We start from the raw sequence: 23100 nt of genomic DNA on the forward strand, positions 1-23100 counted from the left end.
TAATTTTCACTACTAGTCTTCCCCACAAACATGCATGCTTCATAGGGCAGAATGTTTATGTTGTCCACTGTTGCATCCTCAGTGCCTAGAACAGAACCTGACTCAGGGTAGGCACTCAATAAATATTTCTACAATTAATAAATAAAAAACGATTCATAACTACTTAGCCTAAACCCATTCAGTCACAAACACTGGTTACATGCCAGGTTTTGTGAATGGTGCCAAAAGGAAAATAACCATTTCTTCTCCTCTGATTCTCAGCATCTTCCCACCATGCACCCATCCACACATGATGATTAGTCCCATGTCTAGTAGAGCTTAGGTGCAATATCACATTTTGCCCCTAGATGTCACTATGTCTTACACATAAACACAGAATCACTAATTGTCAAAACCCAAATAATAGTAGCCAGCTAACATTTGTTGATCATCTTCTCTGTGCCAGACACTAAATGCTTTCTGGACCTCATCTCATTTTATTCTTATAATAACTGTACAATTTAGGGATCACTGACCGCACTTTAAAAAAACGGAAACTGAGTCCTAGCAAAGTTAAGCAACTTGCTCAAGGTCGCGCTTGACAAGAATTGGGATTAGAACGAGGTCTTCTACTTGCAAAACCTGTGTTCTTTCTTTTATACCATACTTGGAGAATAACACAGAAACTCTCCTCTCTCCCTCCCCCTACCCCTGCCCATTTTACAAATGAGAAATGCAGACTGAGAGCAAGGAAGTGATTGGCTCATGGTCACACAGGTAGCAAGGAACAAAGCCAGAATTCTAACTCAGGTCCACTTAATTTTAAATCCTTTAGAATTCCACTGCCCCAGCAGGGTGCTGTGGCTCACACCTGTAACCACAGCACTTTGGGAGGCTGAGGCAGGTGGATCACTTGAGGTCAGGAGTTCAAGACCAGCCTGGTCAACATGGTGAAACCCTGTCACTCCTAAAAATACAAAAATTAGCTGGGCGTAGTGGCACATGCCTATAATCCCAGCTACTCAAGAGGCTGAGGCAGGAGAAGTGCTTGAACTTGGGAAGGAAGCAGAGGCTGCAGTAAGCCTAAATTGCACGATTGCACTCCAGTCTAAGTGACAAAGCAAGATTCCATCTAAAAAAAGAAAAAAAAATACACTTCCTCAGACTTCATACTTGAGCCATTAAATTGGAAGGATTTACTTTATGACATTTACAAGAGGAAAATTCTGGTGCCCAGCTTTTGAAGCCCTCTCTGCCCCTTGCAGGGTATGCCTAGATTCATGGAGGAAGAGAAGCTGCTTGGGCTCAACCTTGAAATCAGGGTAGGAGTATGCCAGCAGAAAGGTGCAGGTCAGGCCTTCCAGGGGTCAGGAATAGCTAGGCAAATGCCTGGGGGCTCAAACAGCCTCCTGTTCAGCATCACGTAGATATGAGGCTCCTTCCAGCCCATCCCCTAACTGCTAAGCTCCTTAGGTATTTTGTCCCAGTTTCTCAAGACTGGCAGGTAGTTGCCTAGTTCCCCAGAGGGTGAGAGTTAAGCTGGGTTTCTGCAAAGCACCAGCAGTTCACCATATCCTTGAAAATCTCAGAGCGGGCTTTGCTAGTGCCCTGCCCCCAGGTAAAGCGGTTTTGCTGGATTTGATCTCCTTGGCAGTCACTGAGCCAACACTTTCCTCGTGTTCTTTTTACATTCGGTAACATAAAGGCCCCTCGGGTTTTTATTTCTCCTTTAAAAATGGCTTTAATCGTTAAAAACCAAACCTGGTGATATTTCTTAAGCTTCTGCCTGAATTTTGTTTGTTTTTCCATGAGTCTTTCCCAGAACTACTTCATCACATTAGCTTTTCTGGAGAGTGAGGGGATATATAAACATGAAGTGAATGAAATACAGGTCAGCTTTGGTACAGAAAATATTTATCCCCCGGCTGATCCCTATCAAACAGACGTAAAGTGGGCTAGGAGTCTCACAGAGTAATAAAAATATCCCAGGCTGCAAAGAGGAATGGGAGTTATATTTCTTCTTTTTATATTCTTTCATGTCGATTCAATTCATCAGACTTTTAAGTAGCTACTGCATGCCAGGCCCTGTTAGGTGCTGAGGAAACACAAATAAAATGGGCTTTCTTTCTGTCTAGGGCTCCCCAGTTTACTGAGGAGGGAAGACGTGTATACAACTTAATATAGCTTCTGATTGGAGCTGTAAATGTTTGAGGATGTGAATTCTGGAGAAAACAGAGCTCGGTCCAAATCCAGGCTTCATTGCTTATGAAGTTTATTACATTGAGCAAGTTACTTAGCCCCCTCTAAGCCTCAGTTTGCTCGTCCATAAAATAAGAATAATAACAATATTTGACTTTCTATGAGACACTGCCTCTGAGACCATCAACCTAGAGGCAGGCACAGAGTCAGTGTTCATTAAATGTTAGCTATTCTTCTCATTGTTGTTACTACTGTGGTTCCTCCTGATAATGAAGTATGTGAACAAAGTGCTGTGGAGTAATTAGTTGTGCTGCAGGAGTTAGAGAGGGCTTCCTGGAGGAGGTGACAATTGATCGAGGTGTTTAAGGATTATTAGAAGTTTGCCAAATAGAAAGAACAGGGTATTCCAGACAAAAGAACTAGCACCTACAAAGACCTGGAGGGTGAAAATCACAGCTCGACCAGGGACTAGGAGTGGCCAAACTTCAACAAAATACACGTGTGTTTGGGGAATGATAAGGTCAAGCTTGTGAAAGGCCTTGAATGTCACGCAGAGGAGCTTGGCTGGATTTATCCTGTGGGTGATGGGGAATCGCAGGAGACTCTCCAGCTGGGGGGTTCATGATGCAGGTTCCTCCCCTGACCTGGGCCCCTAGTTGCTGCGTGGGACGCTGTCTCTCACATCGGCTCCCCTCCGCTCCTTCCCGCTCTGTAGATCATCAAGGACCAGAAACTGCTTGTGATTGTGGGCGGCATGCTGCTGATTGACCTGTGTATCCTGATCTGCTGGCAGGCCGTGGACCCCCTGCGGAGGACAGTGGAGAAGTACAGCATGGAGGTAAGCCCTCCACGCCGGCAGGAGCGAAGCCTGCAGATGCAGCCCCTGGCACGTGAGGACAGTGAGGCTGCCCAACACCCAGACTGCCCAGTACCCCACTGGGAACACTTCATCAGTTCCATTTCCTTCCATTTGAGACATGTTATTCCAAGGAGACCAAATATAAGGTGTTGTGAAAGAAGTCGATTTTACTATTAATACACGCAGAATGAAGGGGAAATATTGGGCTTTTTAAAAGCGTATATTCTCATACATTGTAGAAGCCTTCATTTATAAGATCCGTCACTTGAGAAATGGCATTGCATATTTATCCCAATTTTAAAGTAAATCTCCTAAAAAGTGCTGCTAGGGAGTAAACATTCTGAAAGCTCCTTCTAGGTACGATGTTATTTTCAAAGTGATGAGCAATATATTTCTTTTCACACATTTGATATCAGATATTTGTTGTTAAAATAAAGAACCTCACATAAAAGTACTGTTAAATATACTTTTTAGAGGTCTTGCAGTCAGCCTTGCCCTGAACTCGCACTGGTCTTTCTAGGATTCTCCAGATTAGGGAAGTTTGAGTCCCTTTGGAGGTTGTAGTTTTGTTGACTTTCATTTGAAATAGTTAGACTGTCTTTGCGGGGGACAGCTGAGCTGCAGTGGGGTGTACTATTTGGTAGGATTTCTGTACAGTGTAGCAAATTCTACTGAGAAAAAGTATCTGTTTCTCTCACTGCTTTATTAGAGAAATCTTTTTGTGGAATTTAGTGTGAATTCTTAAACTAAACCAGAAATGGTCATTCTATGCATTGGGGGCAGAACCTTTTATCCTGCTAGACAAGAAGGTTTTATAGAAAATAAGATGCTCAGGCTCATTTATCTCGAGACAGAGGGTTTACTCAGCTCGGTAAGAAGTTATGCATTCAGAGCAGCAGCAGAGAATGCCATTTATGAAACAGGTTGAGAAATATGTCCCTCCACCTGACCACCTTCCACATATTCCTGAGAGGAAGCGGGACTCCAGACAGACACAACCAGAACTAGCAAGGAGGACGGGCCCAACACTGGCTGTGCCCACGGGCCAAGGGGGCAGGAACTGAGTCCGCTCGAGCAGACAGGCTACTTTTGGACAGGGAGACATCTGGTCACCATTCATCCTGCAAGTTGGGCAACAGAACAGCTGGGTGGGTCCCACTTCATCCCAAGAGAATTCCCCGGCCACCACTAGAATTTAGAAATCTGGACAGGATATCAAACCAGGAAGAGCTATCATTGGCTACCTGAGCCCCTGAGCCAGGGAGAGCCTGTGGCGGTGACAATAACAAGCAATGATCATCATAAGAGCGATGATGATGATGACAGCTGGCATCATGTGTTAACTCATTTAATCCTCACGGCAATTCTAGGAAGTAGATGCTGTCCTTCGTCATTTTACTGATGACAAAACAGAAACCCAGAGAGGCTGTATAACTTACCCAAGGTCACCCAGCAGGTCAGTGACAGTAGCACTAACTACCCTCTCACCCAGTACCTAACCTTGCCTTTCAACACCTGGGCAGCTCTTAGCGGTTTTGCAGGCTTTCTTAAACCTTTGTTCATTGGCCACAGATCTGGGAAGTGAGTAGGGCAGGGATGTTCTCCCCTTCTACAAATGAGGAGAAAAAAGTAGAATAATGGGCAGACCGAGGGCCCAGGAGAGATCAAGGAATAAGAGCAGGGTGAGTCAGGCAGAGTTTGTGGAAGGCCTGGAGCTGGGCCAGGTGGACAGAACGAGACACAGTGGCTCAGTGTGGAGCCCAACAGTGGGCTGGGGAGGCTGAATGGCTGCCGTCTCTATTCTAGATGAAGGTGGGAACTGAGTATTCACTGGGGTTTCCCAAGGTGCCAGGTGTGTTAGGCAGACACTGACAGTGCCAGAGTCAGTAGACTCTGGAAATGGGGATGCCTGTCCTACTGGACCGTTTAGACAAGGTAAACCTGTGCAGTCCGACGTGTCTAGCTGATGGTTTGCTATTATGGCTCTTACCTGCCTTCCTTCTATTCTGTAATAAGCACTGTGGCTATCAATGGCTCTGTGCATAGAACCCTAGCACATTCCAGACTTTCCAAGGCTATGATTCTCAAACTGAGGAGTCCCAGGGTGCTGCAGAAGTACCTTTCTGTGTAGATAAGGAAACTGAACCTCGAAAGGTGCTATCCAGGGCCCAGGGCCACCCAGATTGTCCAAGGCAAGGCCCAGATAGGCTGTTCCTGTGTCTCCCTCCGGGGTGTGCTGAGATTTCTCTCAGAACCTTTTCTGGTGGGTGCCTACTTTTCTTCTTTTATTTTAGGGTTGGCCTGTCCCACTGTTGCTATGGTAACAGAACCCTTTGATCTATCCACCCACAGCCCTGTTTATTGTCGTTTTTCTACCAAACAGCACCGAGCTGTTGGTTTCTCTCAGACCCTCCTCTGTCAGATGCAACAGGGTAGTTGAACAACATGCCCAGGGGCTGAGGTATCCTAAAGTCTCCTTCAAGGGGCTGTTTTGTCCAGGACCTCCAAACAGAAAGCCTAGGCTCGGGGGAGAGGTGATGAAAGACCTTTGTGACCCATCCCTCCCTCCCCCTTACCTACTTCAGACACCCTTATGTGCTCTGGACTCGGAGCACCTGAGGATTCCAGGCGTGGGCCCTGCAATATGGTACACATCCTAGCCTTTGTTCATGCTGTGTCCCCTTCCAGAATCGTCTCTGCCAAGTAGATGACTTCAGCTTCAGCACCTGTGTTACCTCCTATGGAGAGGTGGCCCTGTGTTCACTGGCTCCGCTGGAGTCAAGAACCTGCTCTGCCTCACTTCCTCCCCCAGCATCCCAAACATTCCCCGGTCAGGACTCCCAGCAAGTCAGAAGTCTCTGCTGAGCTTCTCCAGGACAGGGCCACGGCTCAGCCAGCCCCCACACAGCCCACTCAGCACCCCACGGCCGGCATCTTCCATGGGAAGACACAGGTAGCCATGGCAGCCACAGCCTCATGGCAGCCTGCAGGCGAGTAGGGGAGCAGACTAAACCTGCAGACAAGTAACCCTATCACTTCAGATCGCTGTCGACTGTGAAAGCAGTAAGAGGGAAATAAACAGAACCCAGGGCTTGAGAATAACAGGAAGGACGCATGGAAGCGATTCATCCTGGGAGACTGTACTCACGGGTCCTTGGAGTAAAAGTCCCCTGGAGGCCTACTGGGGGCAACCCGGCCCCCCACCCTTATTCATTTCTGATATTGATTGATAAAGATTGATTGATTGATTGATTTTATTTTTATTTGGAGACAGAGTCTCACTCTGTTACCCAGGCTGGAGTGCAGTGGCATGAACTTGGCTCACTGCAACCTCCATCTCCTGGGTTCAAGTGATTCTCATGCCTCAGCCTCCTAAGCAGCTGGGACTACAGGCGTGCACCACCACACCTGACTAAATTTTGTATTTTTAGTAGAGACGGGCTTTCACCATGTTGTCCAGGTTGGTCTCAAACTCCTGGCCTCAAGTGATCCACCCACCTCGGCCTCCCGAAGTGCTGGGATTACAGGTGTGAACCACCATGCCCGGTCATTTCTATGTCATAAGTATTTCTGTAGCACTTGTCGTGTGCCAGGTACTGTTCCAAATGCTTTACAAATATGAACTCATTTAATTTAATCTTTATTATAATCCTGTGAGGTAAGAGATATTTTTGCCCCCATTTTATAGATAAGGAAACTGAGACACAGAGACCTTCAGTGACTGGCCCAGGTCACGCAGCCAGTGAGTGGCGGAGCCTGGATTCTACCCCAGGTGGTCTGCTTTCAACTGTGTTGCCATCCAACTCCACATACGGGTGGAAAGGGTCCCTGAGGTGGGGGACAGAGGTCCTGACTTCTGGTTTCACTGTCTCTTTCTTCTTTCAGGGGCTGCACACAGCCTCTCTCAGAGCAGGCTAACTGTGTGGCTGTGGTCCTGGAGCCTGACTCCATGACGCCCCTGCCACTGCCGAGCCTCCGGCTGTGGCTCAGCACCCTACAGCCTCCTCATGCCCCAAACTGATTCCAGCCTCACTCTCACCTTTTCCACCAGCTATGCATTGGGCCCCCATGCTGAACAGAGGTACAGGAGTAAATGAGATGTGGCCCTTCCTTCAAGGACCCCTTGGAGCAGTTAGGGAGACAGACAAGCCAGTGGCTAATTTGCAACCCCCATGGTACAGGATGCTGTGGAGCCCGAGGAGGGATGACCATCTGGCCTCATAGGGTCAAAGAAGGCTTTTCAGCTGAAAGCCAGGGAGGCCTGAGCAGGTGTGGGAGCTGGGAGGGACACTCAGGCAGAGGCCGCTGCATTTGGAGAGCAGGCAATGTGTCCACTGAACCGAGTGCTAAGAGGACATAGGCAGGGAACACAACACACAGTGCTACTCCGGTGTACATTGGCACAACCACTTGGAAAACTATTTAACATGAATCATGTCAAAGATGCACATGCCCCACAGCCCAGCCATTCCACTAGGACACATCCCTAGGGAAAGTCTCACACATATGCCCAAGGAGACCCAAGCCTGAGTGTTCACAGCAGCACTGTTCTTAACAGCCAAAAACTGGGAGCGTCCTTAATGGCCCGCAGGAACAGAATGGATATGTGCATTATGGTATTTTCAAAGAAAGGAAGACTGTACAGCTGTGGGAATGAATGAGCCACAGCCACACATATCACTTTGGAGGCATCTCAACAACACAGCAATGAGCAAAAACAGCAAGTCACGCATGAATACCCAAAACAGGCTTTCACATGCTTCAAGTTCAAACACTGGAGAAACTGAACAGAATATTGTTTAAGGATATATACATAGGTAGCAAAACCATTTTTAAAAAAAAGAGGAAGGCAATTGCTAACACAGAATTCAAGATTGTGGTTACCTCTTGGTGGGCAGGATAGGAGGATATGATTGAGACAGGCACACAGGTCCTGTAAGGTTCTGGCAATTCCGTTCTTCAAATCGTACATATACATTATATCTACTCTTCAGAAAGTATGGTGTGGGTTTTGTTGGTGGTGGTGGTGGTTTTTTGTTTGTTTGTTTGTTTGTCTGTTTGTTTGTTTTGTTTTGTTTTGAGACAGGATCTCACTCTGTTGCCCAGACTGGAGTGCAATGGCAAGATCACAGCTCACTGTACCTCCCCTGGCTCAGGTGATCCCCCACCTCAGCCTCCCGAGTAGCTGGGACTACAGGCATGCGCCACCACACCCCATTAATTTTTGTATTTTTTGTAAAGATGGAGTTTCATCATGTTGCCTAGACTGGTCTCCAATTCCTGGGCTCAGGTGTTCCACCTGCCCTGGCCTTCCAAAGTGCTGTAATGACAGGAATGAGTCACCATGCCCAGCAGATGTATTTAATTTTTAAATTTGATTTATACTTACTTAATAGACTTTATTTCTCAGGGTAGTTTTAGGTTTACAGAAAAGGTTAACATAAGTACAAAGAGTTCCCATGTACCCTCCATCCACCCCCACAATTTCACCTGTTATTAACATCTTGCATTGTCTGGTACATTTTTTCAAGTGATCAACCAATATTGATGCATTATTCTTCACCACAGTCGCTAGTTTACATTAGGGTTCACTGTTCTACAGGCTTTGCCACATGCATGTCACGTAGTCACCATTACAATATCATACAGAGTAGATTCACTGTTCTAAATATCCTCTGTGCTTTACTAATCCTTTACAACCACTGATCCATAGTTTTTTCTTTTCCAGAATGTCATATAGTTAGAATCATAGAGTATGTAGTGTTTTTAGACTGGCTTCTTTCATTTAGTAATATGCGTTTAAGGTTCCTACATATATTTTTGTGGCTTGATAGCTCACTTCCTTTTATATTATTATATTCCTTTTATATTATTATATTATTCACTCCTGAATAATATCTTATTTCCTGGTAGCTCATTTCTTTTTATCACTGAATAATATCCTATTTCCTGAATGTGCCACAGTTTGTTTATTCATTCACCCATTGAAGGGCATCTTAGTTGCTTCCACGTTTTAGCAATTATACATAAGGCTGCTACAAACTTTCATGTGTGAGTTTTTGTGTGGACATAAATTTTCAATTCATTTGGATAAATACCTAGGAGTGCAAGTTCTGATTATATGGTAAGAGGATGTTTAGTTTTGTAAGAAACTACCAAACTGTCTTCCAAAGTGGCTGTACCATTTTGCAAACCCATCGATGGGTTTGCAAAATGGTACAGCAATGAATGGGAGTTCCTGTTGCTCCGCATCCTTGCCAGCATTTGGTGGTGTCAGTGTTTTGGATTTTAGCCTTTCTAATAGGTGTGTACTGGTATCTCATTGTTATAATTTGCAATTCCCCAGTGACATATGATGTTGAGCATCTTTTCATATGCTTATTTGCCATCTAGTGAAAAGACTGTTCAGATCTTTTGCCTACTTTTTAAATAGGTTGTTTTCTTATTGTTGAATTTTAAGAGGTCCTTGTATATTTTGGATGCAAGTCCTTTATTAGATAGTGTTTCATAAATATTTTCTCTCAGTTTGTCTTTTTATTCTCTTACATTGTCTTTTTCAGAGAAGGAGTTTTAAATTTTAATGAAATTGAGCGTACTGCTTTTTTCTTTCATGGATCATACTTTCAATGTATCAAAACAGTCATTGCCAAACACAAAGTTACCTAGATTATTTTCTATTACATTTTATGGTTTTACATTTAACATTTAGGCCTGTGACCCATTTTGAGTAAAATTTTATGAAAGGTGTAAGGTCTGTGTCTAGACTCCTTTTGCATGTTGTCCAGTTGTTCCAGCACCATTTGCTGAAAAGACGATCTTTTCTCCATTGTATTACCTTTGCATCTTTGTCATAGATCAGTTGGCTGTATTTGTGTGGGTGTATTTCTGAGCTCCCTGTTCTGTTACATTGATCTGTCTATTATTTCATCAATCCCACACTATCTTGATTAGTATAGCTTCATAGTAAGCCTTGAAGTCAGGGAATGTCACTTCTCCAACTTTGTTCTTCAATGTCGTGTGAGCTCTTCTGGGTCTTTTGCTACTCATGTAAACTTTGGAATTTGTTTGTTGATATCCACAAAATAATGTGCTGGGATTTTTATTGGGATTACATTGAATGTATAGATCAAGTTGGGAAGTATTGACATCTTACCAGTATTGAGTCTTCTGATCTATGAATGTGAAATATTTCTCCACTTATTTAGATCTTCTTTTTACTCTCTTTCATTATAGTATTGTGGATTTCCTCATATAGATGTTTTACCTAATTTGTTAGATTTACACCTATTTCATTTCATTTGGGTGCTAATGTAAATGGGATTGTGTTTTTAATTTCAAATTTCAATTGCTCATTTCTGGTCCAGGCATACCTCACTTTATTGCACTTTGCAGATTTTACATCTTTTACAAATTGAAATTTATGGCAACCTTATATTGAGCAAATCTATAAGCACCATTTTTCTGATAGCATTTACTTACTTTGTGTCTCGATATCACATGTTGATAATTTTCATAACATTTCAATCTTTTTATTATCATTTTATCTATTATGGTGATCTGTGATCAGTGGTCATTCCTGTTACTATTGTAATTGTTTTGGGGTACCACAAACCATGCCCAGATAAGATGGCAAATTTAATTGGTTAAATGTTCTGTGCATTCTGACTGTTCTGCCCACTGTTCCTCCATCTCTCTTCCTCTTCTTGCCCTCTCTATTCTCTAAGACACAACAATATTGAAATTAGGTCAGTTAATAACCCTGCAGTTATCTCTAAGTGTTCAAGTAAAAGCAAGAGTCACACATCTCTCACTTCAAACCAAAATCTTTTTTTTTTTTTTTTTTTTTTTTTGAGACAGAGTCTCGCTCTGTCACCCAGGCTGGAGTGCAGTGGCGCGATCTCGGCTCACTGCAAGCTCCGCCTCCCAGGTTTACGCCATTCTCCTGCCTCAGCCTCCCAAGTAGCTGGGACTACAGGCACCCGCCACCTCGCCCGGCTAGTTTTTTGTATTTTTAGTAGAGACGGGGTTTCACCATGTTAGCCAGGATAGTCTCGATCTCCTGACCTCGTGATCCACCCGCCTCGGCCTCCCAAAGTGCTGGGATTACAGGCTTGAGCCACCGTGCCCGGCCCAAACCAAAATCTTGAAATGATCAAGCTTAATGAGGAAGGCAGGTTGAAAGCAGAAATAAGCCAAAAGGTAGACCAAGTGCACTCAATAGTCAGGTTTTGAATGCAAGGGAAAATTTCTTGAAGGGAATTAAAAGTGCTATTTCAGTGAACACATGAATGATAAGAAAGCAAAACTGCCTTGTGGCTGATACGGAGAATGTTTGAGTGACCTGGATAAAAGATCAAACCAGCCACAACATTCCCTTAAGTCAAAGCCTGATCAAATCTCAGTGAACTAGAGCTCTTCAATTCCATGAAGGCTGACAGAGGTGAGGAAGTTGCAGAAGAAAAATTAAAAGCTAACTGAGGTTGGTTCATGAGATTTAAAAGGAAAGAAGTCATCTCTATAACATAAAAAGTGCAAGATGAAGCAGCAAGTGCTAATACAGAAGCTACAGAAAGTTATCTAGAAGATATAGCTGAGATCCTTGATGAAAGTGGCTACACTAAACAACACATTTTCAATGGAGATGAAACAGGCTTATGCTGGAAGAAGATGCCATCTAGGTCTTTCATAGCCACAGAAGAGAAGTCAATGCCTGGCTTCAAAGTTTCAGAGGAAAGGCTGACTCTCTTGTTAAGAGCTAATGCAGCTAGTAACTTTAAGTTGAAGCCAGTACCCATTTCCCATTTCAAAAATCCTAGGGCCCTGAAGAATTGTGCTAAATCTACTCTGCCTGTGCTCTATAAATGGAACAACAACACCTGGAGGACAGCACATCTGTTACAGCATGGTTTCCTGAATAATTGTAAGTCTATTTTTGAGACCTACTGTTCAGAAATAAATAAAACATTCTTTTCAAAATATTATTGCTCATTGACAATGTACCTGCTGTATTAGTCCATTCCCACACTGCTATGAAGAAATACCCGAGACTGGCTAATTTGTAAAAGAAGGAGGTTTAATTGACTCACAGTTCTGCATTGCTGGGAAGGCCTCAGGAAACTTTCAATCATAGCAGAAGGCAAAAGAGAAGTAGGCACCTTCTTCACAGGGTGGCAAGATGGAGTGAGTGCAAGAAGGGGAAATGCCAGATGCTTATAAAATTATTAGATCTGGTGAGAACTTACTATCATGAGAACAGCATGGGGGAATTCCGCCACCCCCAACCATGATCCACTTGCCTCCACCTGGTCCCACCCTTGACATGTGGGGATTACAGGGATTACAATTCAAAGTGAGATTTGGGTGGAGACACAGCCAAACCATATCACCTGATTACCCAAGAGCTGTGATGGAGATGTAAAAGAAGATGAATGTTGTTTTCATGCCTGTTAACGCAATATCCATTCTGCAGTCCATGGATCAAGGAATGATTTTGACTTTCAAGTCTTACTATTTAAGAAATACATCTCATAAGACTATAGGTGCCATAGATAGTGATTTCTCTGATGGATCTGGGCAAAGTACATTGAAAACCTTCAGGAAAGGATTCACCATTCTAGATGCCATCAAGAGCATCTGAGATTCATGGGAGGAGGTCAAAATGTCAACATTAACAGGAGTTTGGAAGACATTTCCAACTTCCGTGGAATGACTTTCAGGGTTTCAAGACCTTAGTGGAGGAAGTAACTGCAGATGTGGTGGAAATAGCAAGATAATTCGAATTAGAAGTGGAGCCTGAAGATGTGACCTGAATTGCTGTAATCTCATGATAAAACTTTAATAAGATACATAAAATAGAGCATCTAAGGAAGATCAGGATCAGCTCAGAGCCAGGAGGAACTCTCCACTGTGGGGAAAAGAGATCTTCAGTGGTCCACATTTCCATCACAGATGCCTGAAATACTAGCCACAGGAGAGCTCCTCAGTACTCACAGGCCATTAACTTAGTATAGATAGCTGCCTGGAGTCCATACAACTGCATTTTCCAGGAGGATTTCACTCTGGGTCCCATTCACACACCCCCCTGAAACCCAAGGTGCTGCATCAGGACACCATTCTGAGAGCCCAGCACCCACTAGAATACATCCTGCTCTAGGGCCTAAAAGCCCCTGCATCTATACATACTGAAGCCCAACCGACATTCCCCCACATCCACCCAGAGGGCTGCAGCATTATGACACCAGCCAGTACCTGTGGCACAGCTGGGTCCCCAGGACTCTAGCCCACACAGTGTTCTATACCTCAGAGAATATCAATGTACCACACCAGGAAGGCTACCCCTAGGACAAAGGGACCCAAAGCATGCTCTCCCCAGAGCCTGAGAATTGCCTGCCTAGGGATGCTGACAACCCCTCCCCCTCCAGCAGCAGGACCCCCATACACCTGCAGACAACTTCAGGGATCTTGAGGACCAGTCTGTCCCACTCACCATAACCAGCATCCATGCACACCGTCCATGGACCTGAGGACAGGTCCACCCTGCCTGCTGCCATCACCACTCACACGTGCTATCTAGGAATCTGAGGATTAGTCCACCCTGCCCATGACTGGCATCCATGAACACATCATAGGGGCCCTAGGACTGGCCTTTCCAGCCTTCCAGTACCACCTACCATTATCACTACTTGGTGGCCTTAGGACTGGCCAGCCACCTCTTCTGCCACCAGAGGTGCCTATGCATGCTGCCTAGGGGCCCAAGGACCATCCCACCTAGGTCCACCATTGACACCACTGATGTGCACACACAGTACCTGGGGACATGAGGACTGGCACACCCAGTGCCCCTACATGCCACCCGGGGCTGGCCCCAGGACCAGCTTACCTGGTGTCCTTATCTCCAATAAAACCTCAACATAGCCTCCAATAATAATTGCAGCCTAAGCTACTGAGAAATTCACAGCCATCACTGATGTTGATTACAGCCAAAGAAATCATACAGAGACTACACTACTAAGCCCATTCAGAATCAAAGCCAAAGTACCCTATCCAGCCAACACTATAGACACATGTAAGGAAAAATTATTTCCCTATGAAAGCCAATTCATAAAATTGGAAGAAGCAACCGTTATACCAGATGCACAGATATCAATGTCAGGATACAAGAAATGTGAAAAAACAAACATGATACCTCCAAATGGATACAGTAATTCTCCAATAACATATTCCAAAGAAAGGAAATCTATGAAATGCCAGAAAAGAAATTCAAAATGATGATCTTAAGGAAACTCAGTGAGATACAAGGCAACACAGATGGACAAACACAAAGAAGTTGGGAAAACAATTTGAGATTTGAATGTGAAATTCAGCACAGAGATAGATATCATTAAGAAAGGAACCAAACAGAAATCCTGGAACTGAAGAATTCAATGAATGAAATTTAAAAACACAATTGAGAGCTTCAAAAATAGACTAGATCAAGCAAAAGAAAGAATTTCTAAATTTGAATAAAGCCATTTCCCAGATAAGCAAAAACAGGAAATTCATCATCACTAGACCATCCCTACAAGAAATGCTTAAGGGATTCCTACATCTGGAAGTGAAAGGATAGTATCTGCCTTCATGAAAACACACGAAAGTATAAAACTCACTGGTAGAGAAGAGACACAAATAAGAAAGAGAAATAAATGAAATGTTAGCAGTATTGAAAACCACCAAAAAACAAAGGTAAATAATAAAAGAGGAATAAAGGAACAGTGGATATACAACACAATCAGAAAACAATTAACAAAATGACAGGAGTAAATCTGCACCTATCAATAACAACCTTGAATGTAAATGGTTTAAATACCTCAATTAAAAGACATAGACTGGATGAATGGATTAAAAAAAAAAAAAAAAAGCCAACTATACACTGCCTACAAGAATCTCACTTTTCCTGAAAAAGATATAAATAGACTGAAAGTGAAGGAATGGATAAAAATATTCCACACAAACAGAAACCAAAAGCATGCAGAATTAGCTATACAAATATCAGACAAAATATACTTTAAGTCAGAAACACAAAAAGAGACAAAGGAGGACATGACATAATGATAAAGGGATCAATTCATCAAGCAGATATAACAATTGTGAATATATATGCACCCCATGCCAGAGCACCCAGATATATTAAAAAAAACTATTAAAGCTAACGAAAGAGGTGTAGACTCCAATATAATAATAGTTGGAACATTAACACTTTTGAGCATTGGACCGATAATCTAGACAGAAACTCAACAAAGAAGTGTCAGAATTAATGTACACCGTAGACCAAATGGACCTAACAGACAGTTATAGAACGTTTCATCCAACAGCAACATAGTACACCTTTTTCTTATCAACATGTAGAACATTCTCCAGGACAGACCATATGTTAGGCCACAAAACAAGTCTCAACAAATTTTTTTAAATCGAAATCATATCAAGCATCTCTTAAATCACAATGGAATAAAATTAGAAATCAATAACAAAGGGAACATTGGAAACTGTACAAAAACATGGAAATTAGACAACATACTCCTAAACAACCATTAGGTCAATGAAGAAATTAAGAAAGGAATTTGAATATTTCTTAAAACAAATGAAAATGGAAACACAGCATACCAAAACCTATGAGATACTGCAAAAGTAGTGCGAAGAGGGAAACATATAGCAATAAACACCCACATCAAAAAAGTAGGAAAATTTCAAATAACCTAATGATGCACCTCAAGGAACCGGAAAATCAGGAACAAAATAAATTCAAAATTAACAGAAGGAAAGAAATATAAATATCAGAGCAGGATTAAATGAAATAGAGACTAAAAAAATACAAAGGATGAAGGAAATGAGAACTTGTTTTTTGTTTTTTGTTTTTTGTTTTTTTTGAGAAGGTAAACAAAATCAATAAACCACTAGCTAGACTAAACAAGGAATAAAAGAAAATGAAAATAAAGAAAATCAGAAACAAAAAGGAGGCATAACAACTGATACTACAGAAATACAGAGGATCACTAGAGACTATTATGAACAACTATATCCAACAATTTGGAAAACCTAGAGGAAATGGGTAAACTCCTGGACACAGGTAACCTACCAAGACCGAACCAGAAAGAAACAGAAAACCTACACAGACCAATAATGAGTAACAGAATTGAATCCGTAATAAGAAGTCTCCCAACAAAGAAAAGCCCAGGACAGGGTGGCTTTATTGCTGAATTTTACCAAACTTTTAAAGAACTAACATAATTCTTCTCAAACTATTCCAAAAATTTGAAGAGGAGGAAATTCTTCCTTATTCATTCTGCCAGGCCAGAATTACCCTGATACCAAAACCAGACAAGGACACAATAAAAAAAGAAAACTACAGACCAATATTCCTGATGAACATAGATTTTTAAATCTAGATGAAAAAATCTTTGCTGGGCATGGTGGCTCATGGCTCACACCTGTAATCCCCGCACTTTGGGAGGCCGAGGCGGGCGGGTCACGAGATCAGGAGTTCGAGACCAGCCTTACCAACATGGTGAAACCCCGTCTGTACTAAAAATACAAAAAAATTAGCTGGGCCTGGTGGCACACGCCTGTAATCTCAGCTACTTGGGAGGCTGAGGCAGGAGAATCGCTTGAACTCAGGAGGCGGAGGTTGCAGTGAGCTGAGATCATACCATTGTACTCCAGCCTGGGCAACAGAGTGAGACTCTGTCTCAAAAAAAAAAAAAAAAAAAAATCTTCAACAAAATGTTGGCAAACTAAATCCAACAACACATCAAAAAGATAATACACCATGATCAAGTGGGATTTATCCTAGGAATGCAAGAATGATTCAACATAAACAAATCAATAAATGTGATATATTGCATGAACAGAATGAAGGACAAAAACCATATGATTAAATAAATGCAGAAAAGCATTTTATAAAATTCAACATCCCTTCATGATAAAAAAAAAATTAGGCATAGAAGAAACATATTTCAACATACTAAAGGCCATCTATGACAAACCCACAGCTAATATCATACTGAATGGAGAAACTGGAACAAGACAAGGATGCTCACTTTCACTAGTCATCTTTAACACAGTACTGGAAGTCCTAGCCAGAGCAATTAGGCAAGAGAAAGAAATAAAGAGCATCCAAAAGGGAAAGGGGGAAGTCAAATTGTTCCTCTTTGCAGACGATATGATCTTATATATTTTATAAAAACCTAAAGACTCCACCAAAAGTACCCTAGAACAGATCAATAAATTCAGTAAAGTTGTAAGATACAAAATCAAGATATAAAAGTCAATAGTATCTCTATACACCAATAACAAATTAGCTGAAAAAGAAATAAAGCAATTTCATTTATAATAGCTACAAAAAATAAAATGTCTAGGAATAAATTTGACCAAGGAAGTGAAAGACCTCTACAATGAAAACTACAAAACACCAATGAAAGAAATTGAAGAGAACACAAACAAATGCAGAAACATCTCATGTTCAGGGATTAGAAGAATTAATATTGTTAAAATGACCATACTGCCCCAGGCAGTCCACAGATTCAACATAATCCCTATCAAAAGGTCAATGACATTCTTCACAGAAATAGAAAAAACAATCTGAAAATTCATATGGAACCACAAAAGACCCTGAATAGCCAAGGCAATACTGAGCAAAAGAAATAAAGCAGGAGGCATTCAACTACTTGACTGCAAAATATACTACAAAGCTATTGTAACCAAAACAGATGATATTTGTATGAAAACAGACCATAGGCCAATGGAACAGAATAGAAAGCCCCTAAATAAATCCACGTATTTACAGCCAACTGATTTTTGACAAAGGTGTCAAGAACATATATTGGGAAAAGGACATCTTCTTCAATAAATGATGCTGTGAAAACTGGATATTCATATACTGAAGAATGAAACTAGACCCCTGTATTAGTCTGTTCTCACACTGCTAATAAAGATATACCTGAGACTGGGTAAATTATAAAGGAAAGAGGTTTAATAGACTCACAGTTCCACATGGTTGCAGAGGCTTCACAATCATGGTGGAAGGAAAAGGAGAATCAAAGGCACATCTTAAATGGTGGCAGGCAAGAGAGCTTGTGCAGGGGGACTCCTATTTATGAAACCATCAGGTCTTGTGAGACTTATTTACTCTCACAAGAACAGTACAGGGGAAACCACCCCCATGATCCAATTATCTCCACCTGGCTCCACCCGTGACACGTGGAGATTATTACAATTCAAGGTGAGATTTGGGTGGGGACACAGAGCCAAACCATATCAACCCCTATTTCTCACCATACACAAAAATCAACTCAAAATGGATTAAATACTTAAATGTAAGCCCTGAAGCTATAGAACTACTAGAATAAAACAGAGGGGAAATGATTCAAGACATTGGTCTAAGCAAAGATTTTATGGCTACAACTTTAAAAGCACAGACAACAAAAACAAAAATAGACAAATTGGATATATGAAACGAAGAGGCCTCTGCATAGCAAAGGAAACAAACAACAGAGTGAAGAGACAACCTGTAAAATGAGAGAAAATAGTTGTAAACTATTTATCCAACAAGGGACTAATGTCCAGAATATACAAGGAACTCAACAGGAAAAAAAATGAAATAATTTGATTAAAACAAAGACAAGGGATCAGAATAGATATTTCTCAAAAGAAGACATTCAAATAGCCAAACAAATACATGAAAAAGTGTTCACCATCACTAATCATCAAGGAAATGCAAATCAAAACCACAATGAGGTATCATCTCACCCCAGTTAGAATGGCTATTATCAAAAAGACAAAAAGTAACAAATGTTGGCAAGGATGCAGAAAAAAAGAGAACTCTTATACACTGTTGGTGGGAATGTAAATTAGTACAATTATGAAAAATAGTGTGGGGGTTTCTCAGAAAACTAAAAATAGAACTACCATATGATTCAGCAATCCCACTACTGGGTATTTATCCAAAGGAAAGGAAACCAATATATGAAAAGGATACTTGCACCCCTATATTTATTGCATTATTCACAGTTGCTAAGATATGGAATCAACCTCTATGTCCATCAACAGACAAATGGATAAAGAAAACATGCTGTATATACACAATGGAATACTATTTAACCATAAAAAAGAAAGAAATCCTGCCATTCACAACAATGTGAATGAGCCTGGAGGACATTATGTTAAGTGAAATAAATCAGGCACAGACAGATAACATGTGGTCTCATTCATATCTGGAAGCAAAAAAAAAAAAAAAAACTGAGCTCATGGAAGAAGAGGGTAGAATTCTGGGTACTGAATGCTGGGAAGGTAGAGGATAGGGCTGTATGGAGAGAGGCTGGTTAACAAATACAAATTTACAGCTAGACTTGAGGAATGAATTCCCATGTTCTGCAGCACTGTAGGTTGAATATGGTTAATTATAATTTATTGTATATTTTCACAAAGCTAGAAGAGAGGATTTTGAATGTTCACAATATAAAGAAATGATAAATGTTCAAGGTGACAGGGATGCTAATTACTCTGATTTAATTATTACACATTTTATACACACACCAAAATATCAGTCTGTATCCCATAAATATGTACAATTATTACATGTCAACTAAAAATAAAAGGAAAAAATAACTCATGAACAAGGAGTTGCTTCTTATGGATAAGCAAGGAAAGTGGTTTCTTGGGATGGAACCTACTCCAGGGGAAGATGCTGTGAACATTGTTGAAATAACAGCAAAGAACTTAGAATATTCCATGAACTGCAGCATTGATAAAGCAGCAGCAGAGTTTGAGAGGACTGATTCCAATTTTGAAAGAAGTTCTACTGTTGGTAAAATGCTATCATACAGCATCGCATGATACAAAGAAATCGTTTATGAAAAGAAGAATCAATCAATGCAGCAAACTCCATTATTATCTTAAGAAATTGCCACAGCCACCCCAGCCTTTAGCAGACACCACACCAGTCAGTCAGCTGCCGTCAATAAGGAGGTAAAATCTTCCACCAACGAAAAGATTACCACCACCGAAGGCTCAGATGATCATTAGCATTTTTTAACAATAAACTATTTTTAATTAAAGTATATACATCGTTTATTAGGCATAATGCTACTGCACATTTAATACACTGCTGTGTAGTGTCAACATAACTTTTATGTACACTGGGAAACCAAAAATTTGTGTGGCGTACTGTATTGAGATATCTACTCTATTGCGGTGGTCTGGAATCTAACCTGCAATATCTTTGAGGTGTGCCTGTATAGGAAAGTAACTGACTTTTTAGTATTAACCTAATATCCTGAAACTTTGCTATAATTACCTATTAGTTCCAAGAGTTTCTGTGTTGATTCTTTGGGACTTTCTATACAGACAATCATGTCATTTGCAAACAGAGCCAATTTTATTTCTTCCTTCCCAATGTGTATACTTTTTATTTTCTTTCTTGACCTACTGCATTAGCGAGGACTTCTAGTACAATGTTGAATAGGAGTGGCGGGAGGGGACATACTTGCTTTGTTCTCAGTCTTGAGGAAAAGCATCTAGTTCTTCACCATTAAGCATGTCAATGTATCTTTTCTTTTCTTAAAAAGTTAAAAAAGCCACTGTGAAATAGTTTTGATGGCCAAAACTGAGGATGCCTTTGATGAAATTAGAGGAAGGTCAAATGACTCAGGCAGAACTAAGATTGTTAGAGATTTTGTGTGCTAAGAAGAGGAGTTTAAACTTCAAAATTAAAGATATCTCATCAGGGGAGTGACATGATCAGCTTTGCCCTGTCTGCACGGTGAGAACAGATGGAGGGGTGAGGCTGGAGGCCCAGTGATAGCTGGATGTTTTTGCAGCAATTCAGGCAAGAGCTGATGGCAACCTAAGCCAGGGCAGTCACAGTGTGAACAGAGAAGGGTGTGGATTTAAGAGCTATATAGGAAGCAGACATGACAAGACTTGGTGACTGACTGACTCTAAGGGGTAGTGTATGGGGGGCAGGTAGGGCAATGCTCAGATTTCTGCCTGGGGTACCTGGGGAACCTCTTCATTAAGGCAGGTGTGGAATGAGAATGGGCTTGGGAGGGAACGTGGGGAATTCATTTCTGGCCATAAGTTTGAGTCACCTGAGGGCCTTCTAGGCAAAAGGGCTAAGAAGATGGGATGCAGCGTCCCACAGGACAAGAGAGTGGAGATTTTTGGGGAAGGAGCTAGTTAGCGCATTGAGAATAGAGTTGTGAGAATGAGTGTAGTAATCCAGAGACAGTGGGTGCAGTGAGAAGTGAAGAAGTCCCCACGGGAGCCCCGGGAATCACTGAGTGATCAAACAGCCATGCGCACAGGAGGACGAGCTAGGCAAGGAGAATTTTAAGCAGTGGGATGCCAGGAGAGAGAACCATCACTGTTGAGGGGACAGGAGAGAGAGCTGTCCCCAGGCAGATGGTCAAGAGAGAGCCATTCACACATGGGAGAATTTGAAAAGGGAGAGCGAGGGCTCCAGAGACAAATGCCCCAGACTGAGGCAAGGACTGACAGGTGTCCCGTGAACTGGCCCTATGCTCAGCGCTCCTGTGTCCCATCTCAGCCTTTCCTCTTCTTTACAGTCTGATGGGAAGATTGGCTGTTTCTGCATTTCAGATATAGCAGGTGTAGATAAACCTGCCAAGTATGTTAAAAAGGTTTTAAAAATATGATTTGTATTCTTGGAAAAAAGGAAAATAGCTCTTTTTTGAGCACCTACTCTACTTGTGGTGACGGTGAGTAGGTGTTGGACATACGGATCTGAAGTTCAGGGAGAGGTGTGGGCTGGAGATGGGAACCCAGCTGGGGTCAGCTTATGGATGGCAATGACAATCTTGGATGAGGACACCAAGAGCAGTTGGAGCGATGGAGAAGAGAAGGGGACCAAGGGCTCACCCTGGATCCTGCCCATGTTTGGAGGCTGGAAAGGTGGGGGAAAGTGACAAAGAAGACCTAGCAGAAGCTTAGCGATAGGAAGAAAATCAGATGAGTTTGGTGTCTTGGAAACCAAATGAAGAAAGTGTTGCAAGGAGGAAGTTTTGATGACTGCGTCAAATGCTGCTTTTAGATCAAGTAAGATTAGGACCACGAATTGACAGTATGTATGTGTGAGTGTATGCACACACCTCCATATGGGATTTTTTCTTTTTTTTTCTTTTTTTTTTTTTTGAGAGAGTCTCGCTCTGTCACCCAAGCTGGAGTGCAATGGCACGATCTCAGCTCACTGCAACCTCTGCCTCCCGGGTTCAAGCGATTCTCCTGCGTCAGCCTCCTGAGTAGTTGAGATTACAGGTGCATGCCACCATGCCTGGCTATTTTTTGTATTTTTAATAGAGACAGGGTTTCACCATGTTGATCAGGCTGGTCTCAAACTCCTGACCTCGTGATCTGCCCGCCTCTGCCTCCCAAAGTGCTGGGATTACAGGTGTGAGCCACCGCACCCAGCCAGGATTTTTTCTTTTAAGGAAAATAATTTGAGATAATTTTCCCCAAAAGCAAACTCAGTACATACAGATGGTGTGATCCTAGATGGAGGGTTGTTCATTTTTTCCCAAGCCTTCCTTCCAGAGCAGGCCACCATTTACGCCTCCACCTGACCATTCTGAAATGGTCTGACATGGCAGACAGCACTCAAGGTCACTGAATATTGAACACCCAGGTGAGCCACAGAACCACAGGGCAGCCACTGTGGCAGGATCCTGAGGCTGTCTGCACACCCTGAAGTCTTCTCTCATCCTGGTCCCCACAGGATGCCAAGCAACCTGTGTCAGGAATTCCCTACACTCTAGCTTCTGTGGCTTTCTGGCCATTTGGGCTGTAATCAAGTTAAGGGCCATTTGGGACAAAGGGATATTTCAGAACTTTCCTCCAGCTTCTGTGGTCTTAGCATTCTTCTGTGGAAGCACACAGGGGATTTGGAATCATGGAACTACACTTGGCTTTGAGCCTGGTGGTTATACCAGTGATGTTTCTATGGAAACAGATATTGGAAGAGGCAAACACATAGAGTTTTAAATAATTTCAACTCTTACCTTCTATCTCCCTCTACA

General features: G+C 42.1%; 2 protein-coding genes across 2 annotated transcripts in view; both read left to right on the forward strand.

Moving 5' to 3' along the window:
- GABBR2 (gamma-aminobutyric acid type B receptor subunit 2) overlaps positions 1-23100 on the forward strand; it is a 416683-nt gene that overhangs the window by 339927 nt on the left and 53656 nt on the right. The window contains exon 13 of the mRNA XM_015117226.3: positions 2894-3016. Coding sequence (XP_014972712.3) covers positions 2894-3016 — 123 coding nt within the window. The remainder of the gene's footprint in view (positions 1-2893; positions 3017-23100) is intronic.
- Positions 1-23100, forward strand: part of TRIM14 (tripartite motif containing 14) — a 288671-nt gene that overhangs the window by 2272 nt on the left and 263299 nt on the right. The gene's annotated exons all lie outside the window — the stretch shown is intronic.

This window comes from Macaca mulatta, chromosome 15 (genome assembly GCF_049350105.2).
Source record: "Macaca mulatta isolate MMU2019108-1 chromosome 15, T2T-MMU8v2.0, whole genome shotgun sequence".
NCBI lineage: Eukaryota > Metazoa > Chordata > Mammalia > Primates > Cercopithecidae > Macaca > Macaca mulatta.